General features: G+C 36.9%; 1 protein-coding gene across 1 annotated transcript in view; it reads right to left on the bottom strand.

Annotated features, from left to right (window-relative positions):
* Nucleotides 1-5,071: 5,071 nt before the first annotated feature.
* Nucleotides 5,072-26,099, bottom strand: part of LOC148277094 (uncharacterized) — a 129,501-nt gene continuing 108,473 nt past the window's right edge. The window contains exons 10-25 of the mRNA XM_088233335.1: nucleotides 25,472-25,709; nucleotides 23,892-24,058; nucleotides 20,873-21,021; nucleotides 19,253-19,479; nucleotides 17,374-17,620; nucleotides 15,841-16,010; nucleotides 14,049-14,224; nucleotides 12,363-12,506; nucleotides 11,958-12,119; nucleotides 10,780-11,878; nucleotides 10,393-10,599; nucleotides 9,783-10,036; nucleotides 9,153-9,376; nucleotides 8,229-8,399; nucleotides 7,859-8,089; nucleotides 5,072-6,370 (exon numbers count right to left, since the gene is read on the bottom strand). Of these exons, the coding sequence (XP_088089461.1) occupies nucleotides 6,278-6,370; nucleotides 7,859-8,089; nucleotides 8,229-8,399; nucleotides 9,153-9,376; nucleotides 9,783-10,036; nucleotides 10,393-10,599; nucleotides 10,780-11,878; nucleotides 11,958-12,119; nucleotides 12,363-12,506; nucleotides 14,049-14,224; nucleotides 15,841-16,010; nucleotides 17,374-17,620; nucleotides 19,253-19,479; nucleotides 20,873-21,021; nucleotides 23,892-24,058; nucleotides 25,472-25,709 (3,959 nt within the window). The 3' untranslated portion in view covers nucleotides 5,072-6,277. The remainder of the gene's footprint in view (nucleotides 6,371-7,858; nucleotides 8,090-8,228; nucleotides 8,400-9,152; nucleotides 9,377-9,782; nucleotides 10,037-10,392; nucleotides 10,600-10,779; nucleotides 11,879-11,957; nucleotides 12,120-12,362; nucleotides 12,507-14,048; nucleotides 14,225-15,840; nucleotides 16,011-17,373; nucleotides 17,621-19,252; nucleotides 19,480-20,872; nucleotides 21,022-23,891; nucleotides 24,059-25,471; nucleotides 25,710-26,099) is intronic.

Here is a 26,099-nt window from a genome sequence, read left to right as displayed (position 1 = left end):
AGAGTTTTTCAATTTGTTTGACCATCAGCGACATGCTTTTGTAGGGCATTTTTTAAACAACTTATGTACGTATTTTATTTTGTTTGTAAATCCTCTTATATTTGAGTGAAGTGAAGTGATTTGAAGTGAAATTAGCTAACTGAAAATTGGTCAAATATTTTTCTTTTAATTGTCATACAAAATGTTCCCTGTTATTGTAAACATATTTTATACCTTCGATTTGGCAAACTCGTGTTTTGGAATAAATAATGCCACGACAAAAGATGCAGCAATGTATTCTGAAACATTTGCAATGAGAACAAGAGACATGCTGAAAAATTCAGTAAAACCCCTGTTTTACGTTTTTCAAGGGAGCAACAAAAAAAAGTGTAAAACTGAGGAAAACTTTAAAGTGAGGAAATTAAAAATATATTGAAAAATTGAAATTACATAAAAAAAATATCATTATTGTGCCTGACTATACTAAATATACTGCAGAAAAATAGTAAGAAATGTCAGAATTGGGGATTTTTTATATTTGCCAATGATTTAGTATTTAATAAGCAATACTACGTGTTATTTTTTTATTGAATTAAAAAAAAGATGTTTAAATAATTTTATATCAACTCAACCTTAAAAACACGAAAATAAAAATTTGAATTTGCATAAAATGCGTACAACGTTTTTTCCCGTAATATTGGTAAATTTAATTAACATGGTATCACCTTTTTTAGTATGGCACCACAAAATTTCAACTGTCATATTTACATCGCGGCAAAACTTTCACACTTTTATGATAACTGTTTAAACTATCTTCTTTTCACATTATGTTCATAACTTCAAATAATATTTCTATTGCCAAATTTTTAAACTTTCTGCATCGTAATTTTTTGATGTAAAGACTTTATTCTTCCTAAAGATGCGTCAGCTGCATGTCACCATTTAGTAAAATGTCAAAATTAGACACTTAAACAAAATGGTCAATTACACTGCACAATTACAATTTAGTTTTAGACAATAATTTACACATTTTTTTATTTACCTCAATTTTATTCTCCATCACAGGTGGCGCGCGGCTCGTTGTCTTTTGACTTTTGACAGATCGAATGAGTTTTTAAAAAATTTTGACGTAAAACCGGGGTTATGAAAAATGTAAAAAACGTTAATTGGGGGAATATTTGAATGAGAATGTATGGAAAATATTTTGGTGTAAAAAGCGGGAAAACGTAAAAACGAGGTGTTACTATATTTAAAATATGAAAAGGAAAAAAGAGAAAATGGAACAAGTATTTGGATAAGTTTTTATTTACGTCTGATAAAAAGTAAAGTCTGGAATTAGCGATTTAGCCTGCCATGCAAGGGTTCGATTCCCGGCGAGATCGACATGCTAATTCATCGTCCCCGACACCTGCTATCATCTTGCTTGTAACAATTTGAGTTTCATTAGAAAATTATTTATGCAACACAAAATGCCATGTCGCAGGTACCTTAAATAATAATAATAATTTAAATACATACGCTAAAATGTTTAATACACGTACATATCTTTGTTAACAACCACAAAATATTTAAGAAGGAAGGGTCGTCATGATTCTGAATCCCTAATTTCTGTAAAGGAGTAAAAACGAGTATACCCGTGACATATTGTACAGTATTATATGTGTTTACGAACCAGTGGGTGGCGTTGTTGGTTTTAGAATCTGTAGAGTATTGGAGTAACATACATTGTGCCATTACGAAAACAAAATTAATTGCATTTCTTGCTCTAGGTAGTATGTACTTAATACTAAACAGATTTGTTAAAGATGTAGTGATATTGTATCCACGGAAAATCTTTTAAAAAAGAAATAAAGACATTTTACACTTTATGTGACTTTTCAATATCCCGAATTTGTCTTATATGTATGTAATTGTGCTCTGTCTGCATGTTTTGCAAAATCATAATACAACATATTTAACATAGATCTTATAAGAAAATAGACTCGAACACCTCTTGATTCATCTCCCATTCTTAAGGGAATTAAAAATATATATTTTAAAAATGCACTTTGGGGACACACTTTCAATCTTGTATAATTGAAAAAGATGAGTGGATAGGACGAAAGGAAGAGAGAGGATAATGGAGTTCTATTCTCCTCTGCGGATGCGAATCGTGGCACTTCACTCGCCCAAAATTGGTGAGCCAAAGCTAGAGCTTAAAACAGTAAAATTCTGAGTTTCGAGAATAGATGTCTCGGAAGAATCTCGGGTGTGCGGTGGTTTGTCTTGGTAATAAATGAAGTAATAAGAGAATGGATGCAGCGAACTCCGGTGACAAATATCAAGCGGAGGTGATTCGGTTGGCTCAACCCATGTACTGCAAATACCTCCCAATAGGTTAAACCAAGTTTGCCTAAAGTAGGCAAGTAAAGTACTTGCCATCGGATTCTCGATGTCAGAACTGCGGGATGCGAACCTGACTTGGGAGGGGATGTACAGAAACTGGCAGCCGACAGAGAGGCCTGGAGGATCTTCGTGGATACTATATGCTCCAACTAGGGAGCGGACACGGAATGATGATGAAATCAAATTGTTCTAGTGAGGATAATGGCGCCGAAATCAAGTGAGGGTTATCACCCTAGAGCCCTTACATGGTACTGCAGATTAAAATAAACACCTTGCTAGAATGAACCTTTCCGAAACTTCTAGATGTAGGTTCTGCAGTGCAGATGAGGAAACATCTGTACACATTCTATGTGAATGTGATGCTTTACATCATAAAAAGAACCTCATCCTTGGGGACTACTAGTTAAACCTGAGGATGTTAAAGAGCTCACTCCCTGCCTAATAGCCTGATACTTTACAGATCTGGGCTTGGGGGGGGAGATTTAGCAAAATATAACTCTCGCCTTCCACACGGTAGCCAGGCTCTTTAAAGACCTGGGCTTGGGGGGCGAGAGCTATTCACGGGGACCCGTCACAATAGATCTTCACAGGTTGCAGTGACGTCAGGAGCATGCATAGCTCTGACCCCAACCACTAAGAATATGAATAAGAGGGTAATGGGAATAATTGTATTATTTATATGATTTTAAGAAAGAATTTGTCAAAAATTGGAATCAATTTGTACAATAGGGTTTCGATTACTTTATTAAATTAATTAAAACAATTCAAACTTGAGAAATAAAAAGGCCTTATTAAATTAGAAAAGGTTTTATTTACAGAAAAGTTTTTCATTTCAATCTTACTTCAGCCATGTTGAATGTAGATACAACGGTGTGCGATACATTTACAACAATGCGGAAGTTGTTTACAGTTATTCTCATTAGACATTCCGTCGCAAACATTCGTACATAAGCTCTAGTAAACATATAACAGAGATTATTGCTCAATTCCCAGACTACCCGATTCGTTAAGTCTTTTATACATCATTAAAATAAATAAAAAATTCAAAGCACGAGGCACAGTTACGTAAAGCTTTAGTTTAGTTTAGCTTTAGTTTCTAGAACAAATATTATGTAATGGCTGTATTATACAGATCAGAAAAACGATCACATTTTGACTAAAAAAAGATTGTGTTGAATACACAAATTGTCAAATTAATCATGTCCTAATTTTGTCCGCCTCATGGTGTAATGATCAGCGCACCAAGCAAGAGGTCTCGGATTTGATTCCCGACATGGTTGTTTTGAAATATTTAAAAGGGTATTTTTGCACCAGAATATTATAGTCCCTGGACTGATACCTGAAGCGTAAGACTTATCATCTTATCTTCATGTAACAAAAAAAAATGATCAAGATACGCTGCGATTGATGCAGTGCCCTATGCACCATTAGGAGCAGAAAGGGAATGGTGATGATAAATTTTGATACAATTTTCCATTCAGATCCTGTGCGTACAGATGCTACATAAAAAGGCCGCTATGGCATTTTTTAGTATTATTTATATACCCACAGGCATTTCTAATTAAAAACATAAAAATAAAGAATATTGTTGAGTTCAGATTTTTTAACACAAATCAGCCACGTTTTGGGGCACTGATTTCAAAAAGGAAAATGCACCATTCCTAAGTAAAAATTTGCAAAATTAGTTGCAAAATTAATTGTTCGGAATTCATTTTCGATTTCTGACTAATTTTCAGTTTTTTATTCAGCTCTCTGATCTACGTAATACGGCCACAACGTTGCATTATGAAAATAGCCCGTAATTTGATTTATTTTGATAATATGTATCCTGTTATAAATCTATAAAATGCCTAAATTGGATTAGTCTGGTTATTATAAATATGTACTAAGGCAATAAGAAGTAGAGAAAATAATATTATAATGGCAGTATAATATATGGATATTAGTTCCTAGTGACTTACTCTTAATAAAGCACAGAAATAGTCTTATTTATAATTAACAACAATATACATACATTTATTTCATTAATAGTAATTAGACTCAGAAATTATAATGAATATATTCATTTTGGCATTAATTTTACTGTGATCCAATGGGATTTATTACATCTTAGTATCACTATGTCTAAATATTGCTTCAAGTGAGTTACTACAGAGCGAGAAAACTTCATTATGTACAGCTTCTATTGAATTTCTTCATAGTTTAACTAGAAGATTTAAAAACATTAGTACCAAATCTATCGACGGTTTCTATAAAATGGCACTCTACGGTACTGCTTTTACAAATGTTAATGCTGTTATTCAACTTTATTAGCGTGTTATTTACTTTTAGAAGAAAAAAATGCCTTAAAAGCAAACACTTTCCAAACATTTGGCAACATTTTAACTAAATTATTCAACTTCCATCTGTATTATGGCACATTAATTATACATATTAACACAAATTGACAACAGGCACAGATGACATTACATTCATTAAATGGCACAGATTTACCTAAAGGATGTGGAGTTCAAGAACCCCGCATTGACATTTAAAATTCCGGTGTTGCGATATGTAACAGTTGGTCAGTAAGTTTTAATTATACAATACAGAGTACTAGACAGTGGTGCTCTTCTAAATATAACTATAAATGATTCAATATTATTTCACATTTGTTTATCACATGATTTAGAAAAAAATTATTTCTTATGACGAATACAACGAGATAGAAGTATTTCAAATGTGTAATTCATAAATAGTCACATACGTAGATTTGCTAGAATCTACGCAAAATCTTAACAATGTGTCGTGCGACGGTGGATTCTCTAACAATATAAAAAACTATGCGCGAACAACACACAGGCACTTAAATGTTTTTATACAAATATAGAAATATTCATAGATGCTTTAAATATAAACTAGAATGACTAACAGTACATTTATGTAGTATCTTTCGAGATATGTAGACACGTTTAAGGCATTTACGGTTGCTCGCTTATTTCTACAGAACACACGTATATAGGCAGAATACATTCCATAAGGCACCATTGTGAAAAAGCCATTGGAGACGAAACATCTCCGACTAATACTAACATACACTCAGAACTGGATACGATAAACAAACTGAATAACGAGATAAGAGATATTAGTTTTCCTCGGGAGAACAGTGTACGGCGAGTTGAGTAAATTAGTATGTTAGAAATGAGGTATATCCGAGTCCTTCCCGAGAAACCGTTATCACAATATTCTTACATTGACGCGTAATTTACTAACCGAAACGATAATACCGACGGTAAAATTTCCTGCATAAATAACTAATCTGAATTTGTGTAACTACTAAGACGATTTCGTATTATTGCTACATTATACATTATTCGAGGAAACATCAAACAGCTCTTTTATTTACAGAACAACATTCGTAGCACAGCGGTGCCACATATAGTTCAAATTTTCGAAGCACTGATTTTGTGATTTTCCGCATTAAATAATATAATTACAAACTCATTTTGTGTATAATCACTCGATTAAAATTGATACCTGTACACCAAACCTGTACACTAAATGCGTGTTTGGCGTTTTGGTAAGATTTGAAAATACTTAGTTTATTTCAATGTCTCGACAGAGGACCGGTCGTGCCCATTTATCTTGTTGATTTGAATCCAGGACACAAAACGAATACGTAGTTAAATTAACTAACTATAGTTCACCGAGAGTTCCCACACTCGCCAACTCACACCGGCGATTGGCAAACGGAACAATTTACAATAAATAACTAGAATAAATAAGAATCGTTAGTTGGCGCGAGTGCCGGGACCCGGTCACTAGTGGCGTCGAGAGGCGACACCGAGGTTCCGCACTCGACTGGTAGTCGGTTAGAGTGTTAGCACGGGGTTAGCTAGTAGCGCTCCGACGAGGAAGCGTTGTCGGTAGAAGGTCAGAGCTGCTCGTCTCCGTGCCCGTATCCGTTCCTGTTGAGCGGTTGACGCTCGGGAGCGTCCGACGGCCGGTTGCGCTTGAAGAAGCCGCACTGAAACACAAAATTAATTATCATCCTCTACCCTGAATTAATTCATGTATTTAATTTGTTCAAAATAAATTCAACATTGCCCGAGAAAGTGAAGTTTAAGCGGACAATTTCAGCCCGGAAAATCATGTGTACCGTCCCAAAAGACAGAAAGGAAGTGTTGCTTGTTGATGTTTTGCCTCGTGGTGACACAAAAAATTCCCAAACATAAAGTGTAAAGGGATCATTTTGTTGCATGACATCGCCCGTCCACATGTGGGGAATCAAACTCAAGATCTCATCGCATGTTGTTAGCTACATTTAGCTGGGAACAATTTGATCATCCACCATACAGCCAAGATCTAGAGGCCTGGTGACTACCACGTGTTTCTTTATCTGAAGAAGCATCTCGGAGGTCAGTGCCACGATGATGACAATAGCCTAAAAACGGCCGTGTCGCAGTGGCTGTCAAATCAGGCAGCAAACTTCTATCACGACGGAATACAAAAGCTCGTAGTTCAATAGGACAAGTGTCTTAATATTGGTGGGGATTATGTGGAAAAGTAAATAAACCTGTTGTCTTTCATGTAAAAATAAAATTCTTACAAAAAATTAAGTTGTTTTTTTTAAACATAAAAACGGTACTTAAAAATCACGTCTTGTTTTATATAATAATATAGTCACATATTAAAAAACGAATATTTAAGATTTACGCAACTTTTTTCTAAGTTACCTCGGTGACTTTTGCCTCTTAAAGAACATAATTTTACATTTCGAATGGCATATTTAACTGAAAACTGTCATTTTTAGGGTTAGTGACTTTTCCCTGAATGGTACCTTTGTCGGTTACCTGTAATTGAACTTGTTAAAAAATATATATTCAATTTTTCTTACAAAAAATACGATTATTTATATCACTACAGAGATGGGTAGAATTTTTGTTTCAAGATTATAGATATTCGAGCGTTTAGAATTTTTGTTTCAAGATTATAGATATTCGAGCGTTTACAGGGCTTATGACCTGTCATAGGTTGGGTTCAAGTGGCCACTTTTATGTAGAATTCTACAACATTCCCCATTCCGCTTATTAGTGAATATCCATATCGGTGACATTTTTGGTTTTTAGTATATATGTCATAAAACAGGGAATATATACCAAAAATAATATTGTGTAAAAAATACGATGTTGCTTTACAAAGAATTTTTAAAAATGATTCACCCAAATATTTTAGGGCTATTTTCAACAAGTTGTAAATAACTCACTATTAGAAAATAGGAATCAAGTTGAGGTAGAGTGGGATTCGAACCTCGGATCTCTGATCTGTGAGTCCGCAACACTAGCCACGGGACTATAACACGACTCTCCAGTTGAAGATAACTCTGTTAGCTTCTTATTGTAATACGAGCCCAGGTTTTACTTAACCCATTTATAAGAAAAATGGTAGTTACGGCCTTTCTTCGTATAATACGTAATAAATATATGGTTTACATTATTCATAAGGTTGTCTGTACCTTGTATAGCGCCAGCACTAGAAGCAGGAGGAGGGCGGCACCGGCGCAGGCGGCCAGCACCACGGCCCAAAGCGGGATGCCCTCAGCGGGCTGCGGGGGCGCAAGCGGCGTGAGCACACTGGAGGCCTGCGAGGCTCGCGGGGGGCGCTCCAGGGGTTCGCCCAGGTACGGCAGGCGGGACACGCGCGCTATGGCCACTGACGTCAGTGTGATGGAGCGGTCAAACGTCAGCTGGAAAACAATACAAAAAATTAACAGTGCGTACGTTTAATCTAAAAAATATTTACGCTTACGAAAACTTCTTAATATTATGATTCTTCTTGAAACCGATATTATTTCAGCGTGAATAGACGATAGCAAAAAGAAGTACCTTCTTAAGTGTCTGTGCATTGACTCGCGTGCGTATGGCGAGCCAAATCTCGTGGTTGGTCGCCAGAGGACCCGCCACACAACGCACCCGCGCACACTTGAGCCCCGGGCACTGCGAAGCTATCGCCAGCTGCTCCTCGTTGTGATCCACCGCTTGTCTCCTCTGCCGGACCTAGTAATGGAAACATTACCACTAGCGTCATGAAATCATAGTTAATTAAATAGGATTATATTTTGTTATAAAATATCAAACAAAATCTTCTTTTATTATTATTGAGTTAATTAGTTACTTTCCCAAATATTTCAACTTTTAGACCATTTGCTAAAAGTAAAAAACAATTTGTGGAGGGAAAGTGGGAATCGACTGCGGATGCCAACGGCACAGCTTCCAATGCTGCTGCCTAGTAATAATAATAATAATAATAATTTGCTGATTTATATAAAAATAACCTCAAGGGCGCTTTACGATTGAACGTAGTATTGCAGAAAGCAGCCAGCCATAGAAAAGTGAAACTGAGATAGATAAAAGCACTTTTGTGAAAAGACTGAATAATCAAATCTACACAACTGTTAGAATGTTTCTGACTTAAACAAATGATAAACCATATGCATTCGCATTAGTTTTTTTTATATTACAGACAAGAATCTAATTATGTATTTCACCAGTTTTAATGATTTTCAAAGTACCGTAAGATTTTTCTAGTGCTGTGGGTGTTTCTGCAAATTAAGAAATGGCGTTTTTGTGATCGATACCATTTCCAGAAGTCTGGCTGTTTTTAGCAGAACATAGAATTGACCTTTCTGCACCTGATAACATTAATATCTCATTTTTCCAAAATTGTAGACTGGCTGCTTTCTGTGTTTGCGGAGCGCCGTAGTGTAATTTCAAAAACACTAATAAATACGTAGTAATAACTAGTCAGACCTCTTGTGATAAAGAATTTTCTTCTACTTCTGCGCTCCGCCTTCTGCGTGAGTCTGCGGAGAACTCCTTGTCATACGTGGCCTCGCGCTTCTCCTGTGCCTTCCTGTCCCAGCGGAAGTGTTGCGGTCTGTCTGTGGCGACGTTGTCCCTGCCGTGTTCCGAATTGTCCGCAGAACTCCACTGCGTCTGGTATGAAGAGCTGTACGACTGAGCTCTTCCTTCGCCTGTTAAAAAAGTATTGAATATTACTTAAATACAATTAATTTATTATTGTAAAACACCAGTAGCATTAAGCTAATACTGTACAACTAATGAACTGATTTTTAAATATACAAAATATAAATTGAATATATTATAAATTTATGTGTTCGTCCAGGTGGTTTTGGAACGCATTATCCGAAAGCAAACCAAGCTACCTTTGCAAACTACCATCTTAGTTACCCTGAACAATTTAAATAAAATATCTCTCCATCAAAAAGCCTCTTCATCAACAACATCCATTTAGATCATTATTATATTTATATTTTTTAAATTGCTTCAACTCCGATGCCCTTAATTTAATTAATTCCATAATCACGCAGTTAACACCGTTTAATATAAGGTTATTGGAGACAAGACATTTCTGTTTACCTTGCTGCGCATCCGCAGCCTTCTGCTTATCCTGGTCCGTGGCCAGGTCCCAGGTGTTGACGCGGTAGCCCTTGCCGGCCGCGGCGGCCCCCATGGCGTTGGGGCGCTGCACGGCCCCCACGAAGGTGTTCCCGGCCGTGCTCCCCGAGTGGAAGGTGGCGGAGCCCGCGTTGATCAGGTCCCTGTTTACCGTCTCCTCGGTAGACCACTTGTGACGGCCCCCCGAAGAATACGTGTCCGCACCGTCGCCCCAACTGATGAAAATTCAGTTTACATACTCTCAATTTTTTATGCTCTATTTTTATTTTAACAGAAAAAGAGGATTATAAAAGTGCCCACAAACACACTTGATATTTGTCAAACTTAATGAATGTATGAGTATAAATGATGGTCATCAAAAATCCAGCATTTCTGGTAGCTTGCAACATTTGATAGTCAATATTTGTTGGTCACCGAATAACCCAAAAACTTCATTGTGAATGGTTGTTGTGAAAGTCTAAGAATTAAAAACGTGAATTTTACACAGTGTGTAAGATGACCAATCAACGCCTTGTAACGGCTAGACTTTTATTTCCTTTCTCTCTAAAATATATATGTCTGTTAAGCGTACCCTTGCGAGCCATATCCGCTGGAGTAGGTGCGGTCCCCGGTGCCATACTGCCGCGCGCTCCCGCTGGTGTAGGAGCCGGCCCCGTAACGAGTGCTCCCACCCTGTCCCTGTCCCTGTCCCTGCCCCTGCCCGATCTCCGAGCCCCCGCTCTGTATGCGTGCCCCCTGTCTCTCGTATGCTCCCTGCAAGATTTTTGTCTCCTCGATCCTGAGAGACAAATGTTTATATTTATGAAGAGTCATATCGTCACATTTTGTTTCGTGTCTATTAAAATAAAATACTTTGGCAAGTTTGTTAAAATGAACAGTACAAAATATGTTAACTAATTATTTTATATTACTGGCACTTGGCAATTTAAAAAAGTAATTGGTAAAGGAGACGCCATACCTATTATTGAAGCTGCCGCCTATATCTCCCTCCGCTCCGAGCGTGTAAAATTCCGTGCTGCTTTCAGTCTGCGCCAATTTACCATCCATGCCCACTCCGGAAGATGTGTTCCTGCTGGAGTGGTAAACCACCGCAGGGCCTCCGCCCACGCTTGTGGAGTTCCAGGTCCTCGTGTACGTCTTGTTGAAGCCTCCGCCCGCCGGCTTCACTTCCCGCCAGCTCCACTGCTGCCCGCCTTGTCCGCCCTGCCCTCCCTGGTAGCCGGCCTGGTAGCCGCCTGCGCCTACTTGGCCAGACCCGGCCGAGTAGCCGCCTCCCGTCTGGCCCGAGGTGGCGTATCCGCCCCCAGTCCGACCGGATTGGCCGGAATTCGCGTAACCACCTCCCACTTGACTAGACTGGCCGGATGCGGCGTAACCTCCTCCCACTTGACCAGACTGACCGGATGTCGTGTAACCTCCTCCCACTTGACCGGACTGTCCATTCGCGCCGTAGCCTGCTCTTGCGCCTTGTCCGGACTGACTGGAAGTCACATAACTACCGCCTCCGGTCTGTCCAGACTGACTAGAAGTCACATAACTACCGCCTCCGGTCTGTCCAGACTGACTAGAAGTCACATAACTACCGCCTCCGGTCTGTCCAGACTGACCAGACTGTCCGGACGTGACATATATGCTAGGGCCCGTCTGGCCAGATTGACTAGAAGTAGTATAGATACTGGGCCCCATCTGCCCAGACTGGCCGGACGCGGAGTAGCCCCCGGATCCTGCGCCTCCCTGCCCCGACTGTTGGTTGCTTGTCCACACGAACTGCCGCTCTCCCTGAGTAGCCGGGCCCCAGTTTTGTCCCCCAGTCGTGTAGGTCTTGTTCCAGCTGTAGGAGCCCCCCTGGCCCGCCTGGCCTCCCTGTCCGCCGTGCGCCAGCTGCGCCCCTTGCCTCTGGTAACCCTGCCCGGAAGCTTGACCAGCGTAGGATCCGGAAGTGTGAGCTTCCTGAGCCCTCTGAATATGAACACGCGATCCGTCCCCAGTTTCAGCCCCGATATTTCTTTCTTCTTCGTCGATTTTCTTCTTCTGTTCTTCTGTTAAAACATGAACTCCTGTAAAAAAGAAGGCATGTTAACTCTGCAAATTTTTCAAGTATTAAATATTGCTATTTATATAAATTATAATATCAACCTGAGCCAGATGAGCTTGTAGTTCTGGAAGAACCTCCCGAAGAAGAGCTCCAAGACGCCCCTCCCGAGTTAGAAGAAGAGGTCAGGGTTCCTCCCCCTGCGGTAGCTCCCCCGGCCCCAGCCATGGAGCCTCCGCCGGCGGAAGAGCCGATGATCAATCCACCTAAACAAAGAAGCAAAATCCTCCAGATTGCGCCAAATATCTAAAAACGAAGTACTGAAAAGGTGTATCAAATTGCTCCAGATATCCAAAACTACATACAAGCAAAATTGTTCCTGGAATTATAAGTGATTTTAAACTGCAAAACAATGATGTAGATCTGATATATTGTCACATGCATTATCCATATTGTATTTACACAGTTTGAGATGCAGATTTACATTTCCAAAATTGAGTTAAGTATACCTTGCATGGCAGCGCTGCTAGAGTCCAGGTAGGACTTGCGCTTGCGATCTATCTGCAGGTTGAGATCGTTCACATGTTCAGCCAATTCACACTTGATGTTTCCCGTGGTCTCTGGCTGTTCCAACAGATACATGAGGCTGTCACCTAAATTCAAATATCACAAATCATCACCCATTTACCAAAAGAATGCTAGAAGGCATTTAATGACCACATTCACATCTTTTAGAAGATTGTCCAAGTCCCCTTTAGAAGATAACGCAAGTCCCAGGTATACATTACCCTTTGATTTCATCATTGTCTGATCTTATATTGGATACCATAGAAGAAAGAATAGTCATTGATACTCACAATTCTCTAATATTTATTGTAAACAGATATTCTTTCAGTGTAAATCAAGAGATTTGAAAAAGGTTTCACCCTTTTTGCAATATTACAGAAACCTGAAAAAATATCCTTTGATGTGGTTCTAGCATAGAATTATAAAAGCCCAGAAACCGCATACACACATCAAACTGAAGCCGAATGAACTACTTATAAATTAATATTTTTACGTTTCGGCCATTACTTATTCTAACAACAACAACAAACCAATTCTTATCTTTGCATACAGGTCTCGCTTCTTCTACATTCATACATCTTCTCATGCACGCGCGCCAATTATTCCGACTTTTGACATGTCCATCTTCGAGTATTTGTTGGATTTGGTCATGCCATATCTTTCTCATCTATCAACATTCGCAAATATTCTAAATATTGTAAATATTCTTAGCCGTTCTTTCGCTGTCCATTCGTTCTACATGTCCAAACCAGCGCAGAGTTCCTTTCTTGATTTTGTCGATAATGCTTGTCTCAGCCTTACATAAGGTACGGATCTCAACATTTGTGCATCTATCGTACATAGTTTTACCATACATTCGCCTGAGAGATCGCATTTCGACAGCATTCAGCCTACTTTCATCCCTGTTTTTTCAAGTCCATACTTCGCTCCCATACATCAGGGTCGGAACCAGGACTCCGTTGTGAACTGCTAATTTTCCCTCTTGCGACAAACATTTATTTGCCAAGGTTGATTTAAATGCTCCGTTCACTATGTTTCCAGCCCTCTTTTCAATATCTTTCACAGTCATTCCATCCCTAGTAAACGTACTTCCCAGATATACAAATTTCTCTACTTGTTTTAGTATAACTCCATTCACAGTGATTTCACATTTAGTCATACTTTCATTTCTTTAAAAAACCATCACATTGGATTTATCGACATTCATCAGCAAATCGCTTCCCTCGCATACATCGTAGATCTTTGTTACCAAGAATTGCAGTTCTTCTTTGTTGTTAGCAAGAAGCATGCCATCGTCAGCATACAAAAGACAATTGACATTTAAATCACCCATTTTTGCTCCCTTACTTATTCTTACTGTCAATTTAAATGGAATTATGCCCTGTTGTGTTGTTTTTGCTCAATTATGCCTTGTGTTGTTTTAAGTGTCAAAATACGGCTGGGATTTAACGTGAATAGGGTGGGATTACATTGCATGTGTAAGTAACAAATTCACAAATCATATTATTTAAGAATTTAATTAAGATAGACATTTTGTTAGTATTGCCACGGTAGTCAAATTTTTTACCCGGATTTCTATGGTTTCTGATGGGGTTAATTTGAATTTGGTTGTGAAAATATATGCGTACCAGCGAGGGTCTCATAGGGCCAGAGCAGGAATACTTCGGCCTCCTCGATGGTGGACGGCCCATTGTTCCTGATGCCGTACAGGTGCACCAGCTGCGGTCCCAGGTCAGCCTCGTGTGTGAAGTTCCCTTCCTGGTAGTGCGTCGTGTTGTAGTGCAGGTCGGGAGGCAAGGATGCACTGGAATTTACAATCATATAAATGAACATTCATTGCTTCCGTAGATAAGTGACGATAAAACAGATAGCGGTAAATGAGAAAATTGGGTGCCAAATTATTCACCCCTCCATCTTATTTAAAATTAAATTTATATCTTTGTTTAATCACTTTGTAAAGCGCCCTTGAGATATTATATTGCAAAAATGGCGCTATATAAGTTATCCGTAATAATAATAACCCAATAAATATAAAACAACTTTGTTTTTAACCAGTTATTTTTTATTTTTTCTACTGACCGGTTTCAAAGCTACACAAGCTTTTTTGTCAAGGTATAATTAAGTATCTAGTTTTAAAGATGTCCATCTCACTTCACACTTCACACTTTCCATCTTTCCATTATTGTATTATTATTGTTATTATGTCTATTTTAACATGTTGAACAATATGTTTATATTCTTTTTATTTTTTAACATATATTTTTTTATAATTATTTACATATTAGTGAAATAATTATGATTCTATTTTGTCAATTGTTATATTGTACTTACTAATACTTGTGTAATGTACTCTTTAACTGAATATTGTAAGAGCCATCTAAGCGTTTATAAATAAATGAAAAGATATTTAGCTCCATATGCTTCAATGTGATATTTAGTAATCTGTTAAAATAAAATAGGATACGATTCATCAGTTGATTATACCTTGATAAAGAAGCTTGTGTAGCCTTGAACTGGTCAATATAAAAAATAAGCTGTTAAAAACAAAGTTTTTTATATTTATTTTATTGGAGTATATAGTGTCTAAAACATCTCTCCTGGCCTCTCTGTCTGCGGCCAACTCTCGTGTGTTCTCCCAAGTCAGGTCCATATCCCGTAGTTCAGACGAGAACTGCTGACAAACTGTCAGCTGTAAAGTAAGCGAGTGTGGTTAACGCTCTCGAAAGACATCCGTATTTCATGGCCCAGCCAGCCATATCCCCTCTGCATGATGATGGATGTCACCGGAGGTTGCTGCATCTGTTGTCTTATTTCTAAACTCCTTACTTAAGTCACACTTCTGCACGGCACCTATTTTTAAAATGCAATTGTTTGCTGTTTTGGGTCCTAGTGAGGTACCAAAATACAAGATTACAGTAATTAAAAATAAATGTCAACAATGTTTGAGTATGTCCAAATGTTTGTAGATAAGCTGGATTTCTTCCCCAGCGAGTTACTTAGATCTAAATTTGTTGCAACAGAGAGGGAAAACACTTTGAGAAGGGATTTAGATCCAAGAAATTCCTTAGAGAGGAAATCCAGCTTGTCTACAAACATTTGGAAATACTCAAACATTGTTGATAATTGACTAACTGGTATAAGAAGAAGTATAAAAATTAGAAAATTGATTTCAGGCATTGCCTAGTGGGTGAATTGGTTCAGCCGAATGAATCTCACCCACATGATAAAGGTTTCAGCTCCTTTACTTCACAAAAGTAAAAATGTGTACTTAAAGATGGACATGCCAAAAGTCGGAATAATCGGCACGAGTTCAAGACATGACGAATGTATGAAGACCGTTCTATCTATTCTACCTGTTCCTACGGAAAAACAGCATGTGGCTTTATTGTTGTAATATTGTATTATGTATTAGTGATTTACCCGGTAACTACGAGGTCTGTCTCCAGCCATATTCCGATGGACATGCTCTGCTGGTTGTCCGCCACCGACTTGTTGTTCTCCGGGTTGGTGCTGTTGGCTTCCATAAAGAAGTCGTAGGAAGGAGCCATCCCAGTTTTGTGGAAAGGTTCAAGAAGGACTTTGAAGTGTACCTGAAAATCAAACATATTCTAACAATTAGAACCAAATTTTTGTATATAATAAAATTAGCCACAGGTAAGTAATCTTTCGAGGACACTACATATGAATGTAAAAATGATTGTTCTAATTGGTCATCAACCCTGTAAATGCCTAGGCTTCCATATTACCTTCTCAAAAAGTATTAATCTAGAAAAATATAACCACATTTGAAACATTTTTTTTCACATCCGAATAAAACTCAAACGCTGTCCATTCAGATCAACTGTGAAATCTCTTACCATCCAAATCAAAAATGTTTCCATAGCATCATATCTTTGAAGAAAATTTTCTATCTTTTCCTAGAAGACTTCTCTTTTCCTCATACTTTATTTCCTCTTTCCAATTGAAGATTAATTTAACACAAATTAAAGACCTTATTTATTTATTTTATTTAAAGGATATTTTTTGTTTGTGCATACAAATTGATGTGAACAATAGGGAAAAATCACATACTACGAATAATGATAAAAATATATGAAATGTATTTAGAGAAATTGATTGTGTTTTCAAAATCAATATGGAATTAGTTTCTTTTTCACACCTAATGGTGCATAGGGCACTGAATTGGTACACCAATCATAGCGTATCTTGAAATTTTTTGTTACATGAAGGTAAAATGATCAGTCTTACCCTTCAGGTCTCAGTCCAGGGACTATGAAATATTCTGGTGTGAAAACACCCTTTATTTAAATGAGTATTTCAACTCAATTAATTTATTTTAAATATAACATATACATTACAAACATATATTCAGTACATACATATTATAAAAAAGAAAAAAAATACATGAAAGAGACTCATTTCAAAGTATTAGGAGAATCCTGCTCCGGAAAACCCCTTCGGATACATGGAACATATCAATATCCAGAGCGATGTTGTTCAGCATAGCGGTAGCTCTTCCAACAGGCATAACCATAGGCAGGTTGGTCCTGTATATCGGAATATGAAACAATCTACGCTGACGCTGTCTTAGGTAATTATCAGGAACATACAAATCAATGCTCATCATAATATCAGAATTATCGATCATACCGCGCAACAATCGATAAAAATGTGTAGTCAAATACACATTCCTTCTAGTCTCTAAACTGTTGTAGCCGAGCATATTCTGGAGAAACTCAGTCGGGTAGAGCCAAGGTTATCAAGGTATTATTACCCTAATAATATTTCGTATCAACCACGTCGGGAATCGAACCCGAGACCTCTCGCGTGGTAGGCAAATACGCTGACCATTACACCACGAGGCCGACACTTTATATTTTAGTATAAATGATACTTCAGTATATTTTTTTTCACGTACCTAAGTAAATGTACAAAATGACAAGAATCTCTTACCAATCTTCCTTGAGGCAAGGGATTGCCGATGTCACACTTGAGAGTGTTGTTGTTGTAGCTAGTCGGGGGAGAGCACTGGACGGGAATCTCGGCCACTGCGTTGTCGATGCGCTCTATCTTGATGTAGTTCACTCCGCCCGGCAGCTGGAGGTTGTACGTGGTCTCGAACGCATCCTCTCCCATGTTCTGGACAATGACGTCGATGTTCAGTCGCTCCTTGGAGCCAAGAAGGTACCTATCTACGCTCCTGCGAAACACAAAATGCATCAGGAATGGGATAACCAATCTATTTAAGAGAAGATACGAGAAAATTTACGTATTTTATTTTTTAGTTTAAACACGTATTTTGTAAGTGGCCATTAATTTATCACCTCAATACTTGATGAATACTTAGGCTACGGACCTTTTTGATAATAAATTACTCACATATGCTGTGAGCACCGCGTAGTTGTGCTGTCACAACCGCCCGCAGGTGTCTGTGAGCACCGCGGTGAATGAGTTAAAGTAGTAAATGTAAAAAAATGACTATCAAATTTTAAAAACACTTTTGATGGCATATTTTCCATAGCTGGGTGTGTAGTTTGAGTCGATTGAGTAATTTTCCATATATTATTCCTGTACCTCAGAGGCAGACGGATGCAAATCCAAAAGTCAAATTTTCAACCAAAGCCTAAAAAATCTACTTTCTCTAAATGATTTCTAATAATTTATTTATTTATTTAAATCTTAAAGTAGGGCACACATATCATACATATTGTTATGTGTGTTCTAATAATAACATTGCAAATATATTTAATTTATAAATTGTTTATCACATATGTCTTGACCATTATTTTAAATTTTGATATGTTTTTTTCTTCATAAATATTTTTTTTCATTTCGTAATACTTTTTAATTGCTTTAAATAAAATTGAATTTTGTGACTTTGTCTTTTTCCTAAATAGAAGTCTAATTTTGTTATTTTCTCTAGTATTGTGATCGTGTTCATGCTGGTTCCCATCAATTTTTTTCCAAAATTCTGTTTTTTTATTAGAGTTTATAATTTTATGAACAAATATCACTGTATTGTAAAATATTTTTTGTTTATATGTTAATAATTTCATTTCATTTACCATCGACTTTACCCTCGTGTATCTGTTTTTTTTCAAAATGATTCTAAAGGCTTTATTTTGTAATACAGTTAGTTTATCTATGTTTTCTTTGTTTGATAAAAATAAAATGCTACTACAGTAGTTAACGTGTGGTTCAATAATTGCTTTGTAAATAGTTTTGCAAGAGTCCTTATCAATAAATCTTCTGATCCTTCCCAAAATTGATATTTTTTTTGCAATCTTTTTTATTACCATCTTAGCGTTTACAGCATTAATTTGTATTTTCAGTATCTTAATACATTGGTTCTTTCATTATAAGACTTACATTTCTTCAAAATCAATGGACATGATCATAAACTGGATACGAAAATCGAAATGTCATTTCATCAAATTCTGGATTTGCATCCGTCTGCCTCTGAGGTACAGGTGTGTTGTTTCAGCATATACTTTGTGGAAAAACATTTTGAATTTATTTAAAATGAAACACCACATAAGAGTTTAATATATTATAAACACAACTAGTTTCAGGTATTCTGAATTACCCATCATCAGGTGTAGTAATAATAATAGGTTTATATTTACACATTGTATTGATATTAATAACATATCTTTAACTTCCTTTAAAAGTGAAATTTCAAAAAATAATTCAAGTTATGATGTTGCCCATATCCATAAATTTTAAGAAGGAGTGACTTCAAGATTACAGAAAAATCAAAGGAAGAATTGACAGTTTAGATCCCGAACAATATTAGTTAAGTTATACAGATTTTTTTTTAAAAGCAACTCACGGAGTGGCCATCAGTCGAAGATCGGGAATGCAGACATTATCAGGGCCGCAGTTCTTCTGGATGTTGACGGAGTCTTTCTGCACGTTGGGCACGTTCTGGTCTAAAACCGGGTCCAGCGTCGCGCGGGGGTTCCTCCTTCTACCGGCCGTCCCGACTGCGCTCCGGTCCTGCCTCATGCTGTACCGGATCTCGGCCTCCATAGGAGTCAGCTTGTCGCGCACCTTGTCCTGTACAACCGAACGGAGCTATTTTTCAGCAGCTGGAGTATATATGTCCGAATTTTGGTTATTGCAGAAAGACTGAACCGGCTGCGGGGTTAGCTCTGCATCTAACTCGGTAAATTTGTTAAAGTCCCATTTGATGGGAGCGAAGAAAACGATATGACATCACAAAAGCAATAAAAATATAACCCGGAGATTTATCTCTGTTTATTTATCTGTATTTTAATACAGTACTCTTCCAAAATACAAGTAAAAATTTCTTAGATTTTCACGACAATTTAGACTCTAGACGCAGATTGAGTTTACATGGGTTATTGCGCAGTGTGTCAAATAACCCCGAAAGCTCCAATCTGTGGCTAGTAAAAAAGTAATATAACAAATCACTAAAGGATAATTGGGGATTTAACCTATTGCCTGTTTAAAGAAGATAAATCCGTCACCAGGCAAGTCTGATACACTGGGAAAGAAACTGCTTTTTGTATGTTGACATACGAAAAGCGAGGATTCAATTATTTTTATTAACACTGATGAGAATTTTTTTTTTAATAATCTCTAAAATTAGGTTATTTACAGACAATATTTAAATGGAAATATAAAAATGTTTTTGAGTAGTAGTACAAAATTATTTTGTGAATTCTCCAATCATCAGACTACACTGGCTTGGAAAAGAGTATGGAGAAATTCATATGTTTCATTTTCCACTGTCAGTTTTTAGAGTAATAATTCATACTCAAATCAAAATCATTTTCACCATCTTTGATGGTGGGTGGGAGATGATTCCACAGTCGAGCCGCATGGACACTATACGAAGAAGCAAACCATGAACTAAAGCGTTTAAATTTTTCACGGAGGTATATAGGAGCGTCAGGACTATGAAGTACATTAAGCAGAGGTGAGAGGGAGTGATAGTCTCTCCCCTGTCTGATTTTGAGCCATTTCAGTTGCCTATGATAATCAGAAATGTGGTCTTATTTCCTAAGACCAAAAATATACCTTATGCATGTAATCTGAAGACGTTCAAGTTTATCGATTTTCTCACAGCTTAAATCAGTCATGGAAACATCAGCGTAATCTAGAATGGGTAGTAGTAATGCTTGTACGAGAGCACATTTAGGGTAAGAATTTTTGCAACCTTCTAAGTGAGTGTAGACTGAAAAATGTTTTGCAGCTTAATTCATTAGTATGAGCTCGCCAGCATAGATGTTCATCCATTAGTAATCCTAGATTTTTGATAGATTTCCTGTATTGGATATTGGTACCATTGACATTAAGACATATCAAATTGTTATAATAAATTTCTTTAATTTTAATTTTATGCCTGTCTGGGCATATATAAATAATAAATAAATATGTCCGTACAGTTTGTCTATTTCCGCCGTTCATTTGTAAAGTTACTTACCACAATATAAACCTGCATAGAGTTACAGTACATGTCATCTCTGGAGAGGGGAATGGTTTGGTTCAGCATATGGCGACCCTCATTGTTCAAGAAGAACAGGCGGGGATCGTTGGGCTTCTTAGCATCGAGGATGAATTGCAGATCAAATTCTGAAACACACCAAACAAACTAGATAAAAACTAGAGAGAGATAATTCGTTGCAATGAAGCGGCATATTGATCGGTACAATGAAAAAATTACAAACGCAAAAAATTCATAATAATCAAATGTTAATTTTGAATTTGGTAGAGAGTACTGTAATTATCTATGTATGTATATGCTTAGATGTCTGTCATTGTTTTTTAATAAAATTAATAAATAAATAAAAGTTAAAACACCTGTAGTGGTATTCTTTTTTTAATATATTTTTTTATTGATGCGACGACACTTTGCTTCATACAATGGCCACACTGATGATTAAACGTCAAATGGTGTGTAAAACTGCTTAAAAAACAGAATTAAAACTAATACGGTTTGGTCAATTCAACCTTATTATATGTTTTGGGTAATGCTTAAGACCGCAATAATGTTCGAAATGAAAATCTTCATGTTTGAATTCACGAGTTCATATTTTTTTATGTTTAATCATCAGTGTGGCCATATATGAAACAAAAATTAGTCGCATGGAAAAAATAAATATCCCCAAATTAACCACTCTCTAAGGGATAGAGAAGCTTCATAATTGCACCTGTGATTGAGTTAAGACTGATAATCAGCGGCTTTAGTTTATGACAGTGGAAATCTTGATAATTTTTGTTACACGAAGGTAAGATGATCAGTCTTATGATCAGTCTTACGTTTGTGGTATCGGTCCAGGGACTATGAAATATTAAATAAATAAAATAAATAATAGGGAAAAAAAGGGAACATTATATAAATTGTAATGTCTATCACTAGGTACAACCTGTTCTGAGATATGTAGCTAGTAATCATTCCCCAGATATTTTTTTATATGCATTTTATGGATAACACATATATATATATATCGAACCACAACAGGCCAGGAGGCCCAATTACAGTGGTGAATTACATCACAGAACACCCAGGCTTGAGAAAACTAACACATTTAATTTTTGTGTTCTTACCGGGAATCGAACCCGAGCCTTTAATGTGTGAGTCAAGCGTCTCGATCACTACACCACGGAGGCCGCTTGTTTGGCCGATTTTTATAAAGTTATTGTTACTCTCCAAGCACAAGAGCTAGTCTCTTTTTTGGAAAGTAACAGCTATAACATTTAAAAATTATAAAAGTAGATTGTACGTAAAAAAAATATGTATCAATTATGTAATTGTATTGATCAATAAAAAAAATAATAAAAAAGCACAGACATAAACAAAAAAAATATGCATATTAAATACAAATAGATATTATGTAAAAGGTCCATCTCATGATGTTACAGTAGTCGGTCTTCTAACTGATTCATATGTTATGTGAATCATAAACTTAAGAGCTGTCACTAACGAATGGACGCATGTAAATAACATCAGCAGATGCACCTTACGACATAAATCAAACTTAGGATTCAGAAAGCAGTAGAGAGAGTTGGATTGGATTTAGATTTTTAAAATTATTATTCTTTGGACTCGACATTAGAATTCCTTACACTAAATGTCTATTAGATTACAACTATCTAAATACATTTATAGTGTAAATACACATTACTGTAATGAATGATTAAGGAGAAATATTAATATCTTTTCGTCTTTCTCTACATCTAGTTGAATTTTGTGACATTATCGATTGTATATGTAGATACATTACAAAATGTTTTCCTTGAGGGTTTAAAAAATACAATGACATTTTTGTCATCTTACGATTTATGCGAATGTTTCTACTTTGGGCCATTTTCAACTAGTCGTAAATAACTGTCCTAGAAAATGGGAATAAACTAGCGGTAGAGTCGGGAGAGAACGTTAGACCTCTCCGATCCGTTCAGTATAGAGGCTGTAGTCGGGTGTCGCACAAATGTAAACAGATTGAACATATCAAGTGGCATGCGAACACATCTAGGGAAGGAGAATATATAGTCGGGACAAGCGCAGTACAACATCCAGAGCGAGTGGTATTTTACAAGAGCTGGTTGCGTACAATATCCTGTTGGACTCACCGAACTGGCAAATGTATCCGTCGGCTTGGAAAGAAATACATAGCTTTAAATGTGCACCAAATTTAAATATCTATCTTTATATTAGTATATTGTAGCCTTTTCTACTTGCATATTGTCATATTGTGTATTCCGGGCCTTATTAAAAACCATATATTGAAAGGGTGCCGTTAAAACTTCCTTTATCGTGTCACTTTTATGTCTATTAACTGGCTTTAAAGAACCAGACACTTACTTACAAGAGAGAGGAGAATAAGATGCTCGTATCAATTTACAAATGTGTATATTCCTGTCTCTTTTTAGTAAGTAACAGGGCACTAGATCCCGTTAAATCCGGCCCTGGCTGGTACATAACTTTAAACGATAGATGAAACTACTCTGAGTTTTAATAAAATATAATGGCTTGTCCTTATAAATTTAATATTTATAATTTGAAGCGATATTTCCCTGTTAATAGAAACTCTAACGATACAATATAAACATGTTATAATACTAACAAATGTGGCGATAATGTGCATATTAATTGGGATTATTAGTAAAATTAGTCAATGCAAAAGGGGTAAATAAAATGGTGCGTGACAGTTAACATTGATCACTGGCTAATAACTAATGAAGGACAGGTAAAAAATCTATAGACAAAACTGATTAATTTTCCGCTTGGATGACAAAAATGTCAAGAAAAGTTGCCTATCAAAAGGCTTATAAGTGAGAGCAACCGGATGTTTTTCAGAGGTATTATTTCAATTTGGTTTCAAATAACCGCTTAATGGCATAAATCACCGTTTTAAGGATGGATTACCTAAAAAAAGTAAAAATTAAGGCAATGAATTTGGTGTCATAACATTTCTAGCAAAGCAAGAGGACATGCAACTTACCAACTATCGTATCCACTCCGATGCCGTCGTACTTGAGGCAGTAGTTGATGGTGGTACACGCCACCTTCTTCCTATTGAGGAGAGTGCAGTTCTTGTCGTCCAAGGATATCAACTTGGAATCAGTACCAAACAGAATACTGGCTGTCATTTTCACTACAGGTTTCGCTCTGTCAGGGGAAAAACAATATCTTAACTTGGTGGAAAGACACATTTAGTTGAGCATACTACTGATTTGCAAATCGCCCTTAGTTCATTTCCTGTTGGCTTAACTCAAGTGATAACTCAACCCAATATTAAATAAGGTGCATTATCGTATAATCTTAATATGTCTTAAATTAATGTTTGAAAGTAAATCATCACTCAAAATAGCAAATCGTTTTAAATACAACAGACAGGCGCCATAGCGCAGTTGGTTAGACGGCCAACTGTGAAACTGGAGAAGCAGGTTCGATTCCCGCAAGTTGGAAGAAAAAAATCCAAGAAAGATTTTTTTCTCAATTGGTCTAGGTGTTGTGGTGTATTTTTCAATATCTCCTTCCATATATCCTCTATCCCACTTGCTGACGAGCTTCTAAATAGAGGCTTAGCGGGTTATTCCTTTAAAACAAAAAAAAGAAAAAAAAAACATAAATTTAATAAACATTATTGTTATTCGTCGGCCTCGTGGTGTAATGGTCAGCGCGTTTGCCTACCATGCAAGAGGTCTCGGGTTCGATTCCCGACGGTTGATATGAAATATTTATTTAGAAGGGAGTTTTTACACTAAAAATATTTCATAGTCCCTGGACTGGTATCTGAAGCGTGAGACTGATCATCTTACCTTTATGTAACAAAAATTATTAAGATACGCTGCGATTGGTGTGCCAATACAGTGCTCTATGCACCATTAGGTGCGGAAAGGGAATGATGATGATGATGATGATATTGATTATTATTATAATTATGGATAACTTATTTAGAGCCATTTTCGTAATATAATACATCAAGGGCTCTTTACAAAGTGAATATTTGCATATTAATTAAATTTTAAAATAAAATTTACAATAAAAGTAAAAAAAAATGTTTTGTTAAAACAATATTAATTGTTGATTTCTAAGTCTCCCATATCAGGCAGTCTGAAGATGCCCATTATAGGGTGAAAGCGCTAATTGGTCAAAATAAATAAGTGGAAGTGTACCAAGTATTTTTAAAATTAATAACTTATATGTAAATATAAGTTATTACATCATTACAATGGAATTCCATCAAGAATTGTCAATAAATAATTTAACTGAAAAAGAAATACTTGAGTTCTTATTAATCCAAATATTTACATTTTCAGACCATTTCTTTAAAGTCGTAAATAACTTGTGCTGGAAAAGGGGGAATCCGGTTGTAGTAGGGTGGGATTTGAACCTTTGGCCCGTGAGTCCACAACACTTCCACGGGACCACAACTCGGTTCAATTATATGTATTAAAATACTGTAAATGCGCATTTGAACAGCAATCGTCTTTAAATAAGAAACTAATTTATTTCAATTGGGACCAAACGTTAATAAAATGGATAAAATTACACAAACTCTGTTGGATTTACAAATACCTGAAAAGGAAAGCAGTATCCGCTTCATAGGCACCGACCACCAGGTCAGTGTACTGGTTGGCGTCCAAGTCCACGCCTCCCGCTACGGAGAAACCGAAGGTGCTCAGAGAAGGATGGTTCATGTCCTCCGCCTTGATGATCTGCGACGGCTTCTCGCGCACTCCGTTAGCCGACCCGTGGAATACATACACCGCTCCGCGGCCCGCTATGCCATCATAGGGGGCGCCGACGGCAAAGTCTGACAACCGAAATTGATGACAGTAAATTAAAGGAGATCACCCAGCCTCCATACATTTTTGGGCTAATTTTGAAAGTGCCAGCCATCTTAATTAAATATAATATTATAATAGAGTATAACAAAATAAACACTTTTAAATCAGACTAAAGTTCTAAGTTGCTGAGAAGTCTGTGAGATAATATTCAAACAAAAAAAATATCTATTCTAAAGGGGATCTCCATATACTTCGAGGGCAAATCCAGTCCCAGCATGTCCGTTTACGAATATATATCATGTGTATACGGGCGTGGATAAAGCTTTCACAGGCAGACAAGCCATTGCGAACTATTCTTGCTCCTACCATAATGACAGAAAAACTATCAGCTGCTGCTCCCATACCCCCATGTGATG

This window comes from Micrasema longulum, unplaced genomic scaffold (assembly GCF_059751315.1).
Source record: "Micrasema longulum isolate JH-2025_06_02 unplaced genomic scaffold, ASM5975131v1 h1tg001084l, whole genome shotgun sequence".
Classification (NCBI taxonomy): Eukaryota; Metazoa; Arthropoda; class Insecta; order Trichoptera; family Brachycentridae; genus Micrasema; species Micrasema longulum.
The sequence above is the reverse complement of the archived record's forward strand: the minus strand, read 5'-3'. Positions and strand labels throughout refer to the sequence as shown.